This window comes from Aotus nancymaae, unplaced genomic scaffold (genome assembly GCF_030222135.1).
Source record: "Aotus nancymaae isolate 86718 unplaced genomic scaffold, 86718_ANA_hifiasm-v0.15.2.pri h1tg000040l, whole genome shotgun sequence".
Taxonomy (NCBI): Eukaryota; Metazoa; Chordata; class Mammalia; order Primates; family Aotidae; genus Aotus; species Aotus nancymaae.
In genome coordinates, this window is record NW_026988454.1 from 28,228,048 (window position 1) to 28,235,437 (window position 7,390).

Genomic DNA, 7,390 nt, shown 5'->3' on the forward strand with positions numbered 1-7,390 from the left:
GAGCCGAGATCGCGCCATTGCACTCCAGCCTGGGTAACATGAGCGAAACTCCGTCTCAAAAAAAAAGAAAGAGTTATTTATATATTTGGACCAAAGGAGTTATATATTTGGACCAAAGCTAAGGAAAGTTACAGAAACGCAGACCTAGAAATCACCGACACAGAGAATAAGTGATGCTATAGACAAAGATATGATTTAATATTTGCCAGGAAGGTTGTGTAAAGTGAGAAGAGAATCTTCCTCCTGCTTATTTCTGTGCAAAGTTATCTCGTCTTTCCCTTACTGTGCCCCAACACAAATTCTAGTGTACTGATGTCAAGTTCTAGGTTCTGACATTTTTTGTGCCATTTCTAATTATCTCTGAAATATGTCTGTCCATAATTCTGCTTCATTATGATTATACCTTGGATCCGATGATTGTATGTGAATCTGATTTTAAAATGCATACCTATAATTCCTGAAAATTAATGTATTTCCCATTCTCAGAAATATGTGCATTTTGCAAGGTCATTTACCTAGTTCTTATGTTTAGAGCAATAGCCAACGAGATGTAATTGTCTGGTAATTTCTGACACCGTGGCCCACCAACAACAGGCATTTTGGGAAACTGACAAACTTTGTGCGGATCCTCCTACCACACTGCTACATAGAATGCTACTAGTTCTCCTCCCCTTTTCTCTCCCAACAAAAGGTTCATTAAAACTGGGAATGAAGTGATATGATGTCTTGGATTGTATTTAAAATAATCCAGTGGAGTTCAGATAGAGAGAGAAAAGGGTTGGATGGGAATATATATAAAAACAAGACTGGTCATGAGTTGATCATGGTTGAGGTTGGATGAATAATACTTGGAGTTGTTTTTGTGTATGTCTGAAATTTCCATAAGAAAAAGTTTTTTTAAGAAAATATATGAGAAATGGTGATCAGCGATTGACTCTGACTTCTTACTCAGGACCAGATTTCTAAGGACAGGGCAGGACACAAAGTCAATAATAGTTTATCTTTGGATTGGCCAATACTCTCAAACTATTACTCTTTGCTTAAGGCATTTTTGGCATTCCAATTAATCTAACATCATTCAACACATTCATAACATTATACTTACTACATCTTCTAAATCATAATTAATAGAAATAAGACCAAGTGTTTTATGGTGGTATAAATCATTGGGAAAACCTTCTCAATTATATAGTTGATGAAAAGCAATAAATGATAATAATTCTACAAATTCACCTCAAGATGATTCTCAACAGGTCCACAAGGTTCATTTATTTAATTTAAATTCCGACATAGTACATTGAAATGCCTTCAATATTTCAAAAGTCAAAGTTAGAAAAATAAAAGTATAATGACAATTATGTCTAATGTGGCTTTTAATCTATTGTTGGGAGGGTGGGGGAAAAATATATTTTTACAAGAAATGTTTACAAATAGAGTCATAAAGTCTCTCACTTAGTTCACCAATTAGAAACAAATAGAAAAACATATGTTAAAACATTGACTTTTTGAGCACACATAAAAAACTTCTAACATCAAATGCGTAAAGAAATATGTTTATTTTTGATGCCATAATATGTTGCTAAAATAGTGCAGAGATAAAGAATTAGTAACTTGACCAGTGATGTTATACGTTGTGAAAAGGATTCCTGCGCTAAAAAGGCAGAGAAATAATTAATGCTGCGCTTCAATCCCTGTTGATATTCTTACCCTCAGTAAACGTATACAATTATTATATCTAAAATATTTTCCTTTTTTTTTTTTGAGATGGAGTCTCACTCTGTTGTCCAGGCTGGAGTGCAGTGGTGCAATCTTGGCTCACCACAACCTCCGCCTCCCGGGTTCAAACAATTTTCCCTGCCTCAGCCTCCTGAGTAGCTGAAATTACAGACATGCACCACCACACCTGGCTAATTTTTGTATTTAGTAGAGACGGAGTTTCACCATGTTGGCCAGGCTGGTCTCAAACTCCTGACCTCAAGTGATCTGCCTGCCTCCACCTCCCAAAGTACTGGGATTACAGGTGTAAGCCACCGCACTCGGCCTCAACAAACATTTATAAACATCTACCACAGGGCAGGTAATTTCTAGGCACTGGAAATAGAATGGTGAGTCAAAGAGACCAAGCAGCTACAAGAAACTTATATTCTAGCAGGAGAGACAAGCACAAGTAAACACATAGATACGTAGTGTGCAAGAAATGATAGGTGCAAAGAAGAATGTTTAAATGGAGCAATGGAGATGAAGAGATCAAGAGGAAGCACAGGCCACGTATTTTAGTGGCTTCTCAAGAGTATGTTGCTCCACAGTTTTTAGGGGGTTTTCCTCTGGATATAAATGTTTAAATGATTGGCATCCACCTGTTTTAGTTTCTTAGAGTAGCAAGTGATCTACATAATCTCCTAAGGTTCCTTTCTGTCTTAATCACTTTATTATCAACAACGTCATGATTAACCACATTATTAACAACTCTTTTTAGAAATGTGTTCAAAATTTAATATTTATGCAATTCTAACAGTTTCATGGTCCATCTTTCCGCATTCTCTTTTCATTCTACAGATTCTTTCTCCGTTCCTTGGCCCACCAGCCACACAGATTACTGACATGGATTGTAAGTCAGGTATTCAATGGGAAAATACATTACTAATGTGTTTATAATGAAAAAGCTACACAAATTGTTTGACAATTTCACTACTCACATCCCAGATTCTCCCTGCAGAAGATCCTGACATATCACAACCTGGCCACAAATTAGTGGACAGGGGTCGACTTTCAAGTCGAGGGCACCTGGCTCCAGACTAGTCATCAACTCATGGGAACACCAGCACCAAACCTCTGTCCTAAACCAGGTGCCTTAAACTGCATCCCATGGGATACTATCTCATGGGAAATTAAAACTGGAGGCTCAAAAGTACATCAGCAAATACAAAGTGCTGTGGAAATAAGCGTGCAGTCAATGCCATGATGCAATAGAGGCAGAGTGTAATAAGAAGGCGTGTTCTGTGGAGAAGAAAAGTGGAGAGAGAATTGCACTATGGAGATAAAGCAGGTAGGCTGGGCACAGTGACTCATGCCTGTAATTCCAACACTTTGGGAGGCCGAGGCGGGTGGATCACTTCAGGCCAGGAGTTCGAGACCAACCTGGACAATACAGTGAAACCCATCTCTAACAAAAAATACAAAAATTATCCAAGCATGGTGGTGGGCGCCTGTAGTCCCAGCTACTGGGGAAGCTGAGACATGAGAATCGCTTGAACCGGAGAGGGAGAGGTTGCAATGAGCCGAGATTATGCCACTGCACTCCAGCCTGGGCAATGCAGTGAGACACTGTCTCAAAAGAAAAAGCAGGTAGAGAAGTTCTGTCCCCAGAATAGCCTCCTCAGAGAGATGCTGTTGGTCACCAAGTGTCCTCTCAGCCTGCTTGAAGCATCACTGTATGGCACATGCCAGGAACTTTCCAGAGGTAAGTCCTTACTTCCCCCGGGTTTATTCTTACTTAAAAGCCTGTTAACTGAGGTCACCTGACAGTTACAAAGCAGGATTAAAACTACATTTAATGAAGTTTATCACCATCATTTATGCAACAAAATGACCCTCTCAGCCTGGCTGGTGAGGCTACTTATCAATAACATATTCCAAAGGCTCACTGTATGAAGAGCACTCCAGAAAACACAAATGGCACAGGAACATTGTGATCCTATGAAAGAGAAATTAATAAATAGTAGCACTCTGGATAAAGTTTTACAGGAAGTTTAGCATGAAGAATTGCATCACTGCAATACAGTCATGATTAAGAGCACAGACTCTGGACCTCTAGACCGCCAGGGTTTAGTTCCCAGCCCCCTAGCTAAAAGCTGTTTAACCTTTTCAGCAGATAACTCCAATCTTTCTACACCTCAGCATTTTCATTTGTAGCAATGAGAATGTTAATAATTCTGCTGCAGAAAGTATTACAATATTAAATGAGCTAATATAGGTAAAATGCTTATTGTTGCACTAACAGCTTATGATAGTGAAAAGGATGAATTGTACAAGTACAAATATTGAGAATGACAAAAAGAAAAAGATTGGGCCGGGTGTGGTGGCTTACGCCTGTAATCCCAGCATTTTGGGAGGCCAACATGGGCGGATCATGAGGTCAGGAGATCGAGACCATCCTGGCCAACATGGTGAAACCCTATCTCTACTAAAAAAAAAAATATATATAGGGGCAGCCGCTTCCCGCCCCCGAGCCGGAGCCGGCGCGAGCGGAGCGGAGCCGAGATCGGGCCGCGAGGGGAGCCGGCTGAGCGGGCGCCGAGCTCCCGCCATGGCCCGGAACACGCTGTCCTCGCGCTTCCGCTGGGTGGACATCGACGAATTTGACGAGAACAAATTTGTGGACGAGCAGGAGGAGGCGGCGGCGGCGGCGGCGGAGCCAGGCCCGGACCCGAGCGAGGTGGACGGGCTTCTGCGGCAAGGGGACATGCTTCGGGCATTCCACGCAGCCTTGCGGAACTCTCCCGTCAACACCAAGAATCAAGCCGTGAAGGAAAGAGCCCAGGGTGTGGTGCTGAAAGTGCTCACAAACTTCAAGAGCAGCGAGATTGAGCAGGCTGTGCAGTCACTGGACAGAAACGGCATTGACTTGTTAATGAAGTACATTTATAAAGGCTTCGAGAAGCCCACAGAAAATAGCAGTGCAGTGCTGCTCCAGTGGCATGAAAAGGCCTTAGCAGTAGGAGGACTAGGCTCCATTATAAGAGTTCTTACAGCAAGAAAGACTGTTTAAAAAATTAAAAGACTCGTTACCTTGAGAAGAATTCTGGATGCCCAGGCTGGTGAAGAAGGGATTGACAATGGACCATCTTCCTAGGAACTCCCAACTAAACTATTTCAGGACATGTATCTGCTGAAATGTATTTTATTTTCAAGGTGGAGGGGAAAATCGTCTGTTTCCTAAATCCTGTGCGGGATCTGATAGTCTATGCCTTTGTCTCCGAGTACTGCAGAACTGACATTTTGTCTACGAGTGGTGGCTGGCATTGGTCAGGTGCACCTGTGTGCACTGGGGGAGGGATGGTTTGGGCAGGTGCAGATCCAAGGGCTGTGGTAAATTGGAGAGCTTGTGTTTTTGAAGTGGGAAAAACCAAGAGTTTGTACAGACATCCTGTCTTCCAGAGAAGGAGGACACTCTTGGGCTCATTGTAAAGTGCCTGCTGCATCAATAAAGCTCTTGGCTTATTAGTAAAAAAAAAAAAAAAAAAAAAAAAATATATATATATATATATATATATATATACAAAAATTAGCTGGGAGTGCTGGTGTGCACCTGTAATCCCAGCTACTCAGGAGGCTGAGGCAGAATTGCTTGAACCCAGGAGGTGGAGGTTGCCGTGAGCTGAGATCACACCACTGCACTCCAGCCTGGCAACAGAGCAAGACTCAAAAAGAAAGAAAAAGAAAAGAAAAGAAAAGAAAAAGATGGTTTCAATGATATATTTATCCTTTACATTGGTGCCAGTGTTTTACCATGCATAAAGTCTCCCTGAAAAGACAGTAAACTCTGGAAAATTAAGGACTATGTTTAGTTTGCACGTTGTTGTCTCTTGGGAACTGTCACAGTTTCTAGCACATAGTAGGTTTCAGTAGTATTTGTTAAATTAACAAATGGCAAATCTAAGCCCACTTGTATAGCCTTGTCTATACACTCAATTATATACTCAATAGTACAATCCTGCCCTACATTTATTTTTACTTTATATCTTTCACATATAGGTTTTATATATTTACCTTGCCACTTCATTTATCTCTTGATACATAAATCTCCTTGTCAACAGTGCAAGGGGATTCAAAGTTACTGTGACCATATTCCTGCTTGGTAAAACACCTGTCCCACTTAAAAGTCTTTTCTATCTATTCTTTAACTCTAAACATTTTATCACATGTTTGCTTTATTCTAGATTCTGCCAGAAACAGAGTAGAAAAACTGTGGCTCACCCAGGACCCAGTCTTTCCCCGGTTCCCCACAGATGAGCTCTGAATCTGTTATAATTGACTCACCACGACCTGTGTGCGCACATGGAATTCCTCATGGCATCCTTAGATCTTTTTTCCACATCCGTTTACTCTGACTCTAAGACGAAGCCGACCATCTCTCCGCTGGCCTGTGCCACAGATGCCCTCCATGTCAATACCATCTGTGATCCCGACGGAAATGATAGTTAAAATTTGTTGCATCTGTTATTGGGCCTATCTTTGTAGTAGGAGTAATGAAATTTGGTTTCCAAACTAATTCATCTTTATGCAGATAGCCCCAAACTAACCTGCAATTAAAATACTGAAGGTAGACACAACTGGGAGATACAAAATAAATATGGGAAAAAGTTCTTTTTCAATAAAGAAGCATGATTATTTTGAAAAACATCAACTCCAAAGGGTATAGTCTAAGCTGGTAGAAATTAAAATTATGGAAAAACAGAATATTGTCGATAGACTTGAAACTGAAAACAAGTAGAGTGTTTGATAATCTGAAGTAAATTCTTTCTTTTTTTTTTTTTTTGAGACGGAGTTTCGCTCATTACCCAGGCTGGAGTGCAGTGGCGCGATCTCGGCTCACCGCAACCTCCGCCTCCTGGGTTCAGGCAATTCTCCTGCTTCAGCCTCCTGAGTAGGTGGGATTACAGGCACGCACCACCATGCCCAGCTAATTTTTTGTATTAGTAGAGACGGGGTTTCACCATGTTGACCAGGATGGTCTCGATCTCTTGACCTCGTGATCCACCCGCCTCGGTCTCCCAAAGTGCTGGGATTACAGGCTTGAGCCACCGCGCCCGGCTGAAGTAAACGCTTTCTAAAGCACTTTTTATAGTGGAACCAGAGGTAACTATTATTTTGTTATTATTTTAATTGTTTGTGAACATATGGGATAAAGAGAAGGAACATAAATGTGATTGCAGTTAAAGTATATCTGGAAGAGTCAATTAAATTTATGTTCTAAAGGTGCATAAGAATGATTCTGTTACTCAGAATTGTTTAATGTATATTGTCAATTGGTAATGTTTAAGATTTTCAAATAGTGTGTATGATCAAAGAAGATATTGAGAGACTTCAAATGGCCAAAAAGTGTAATTGTCTTTACGTGTATCAAAATATATATTTGAAATTTCTGAATTTCTCAGTCATATAGACAATAAACATCAAGCCCTAGAAGAAGATTTAATCCTATTTTACTTAGTTGGACATACTCTTTCATACACAAGAACACTTTGCTGGTCTTCCAGTGATCATACAAGTGACTGGTGATAGTTGGACCTGAGCCCCACCACCCCACACTTCCTCCAGGTCTCTATGAGTCCACCCTGCACTTAACAGATTATAGACAGTTTAACTAGTTAGCCAGCAAATCCCGGGA

General features: G+C 40.8%; 1 protein-coding gene across 1 annotated transcript; it reads left to right on the forward strand.

The window, feature by feature from the left end:
• The first annotated feature begins 4,306 nt into the window (after positions 1-4,306).
• Positions 4,307-5,230, forward strand: LOC135268292 (actin-related protein 2/3 complex subunit 5-like protein). The gene has a single exon (XM_064360391.1). The coding sequence runs from the start codon at positions 4,307-4,309 to the stop codon at positions 4,766-4,768; it is 462 nt and encodes a 153-aa protein (XP_064216461.1). The 3' UTR covers positions 4,769-5,230.
• Positions 5,231-7,390: the final 2,160 nt, after the last annotated feature.

What these genes read in the sequence shown, in the direction of transcription:
- LOC135268292 (XM_064360391.1), top strand. Translation starts at nt 4,307, where the DNA reads ATGGCCCGGAACACGCTGTCCTCGCGCTTCCGCTGGGTGGACATCGAC.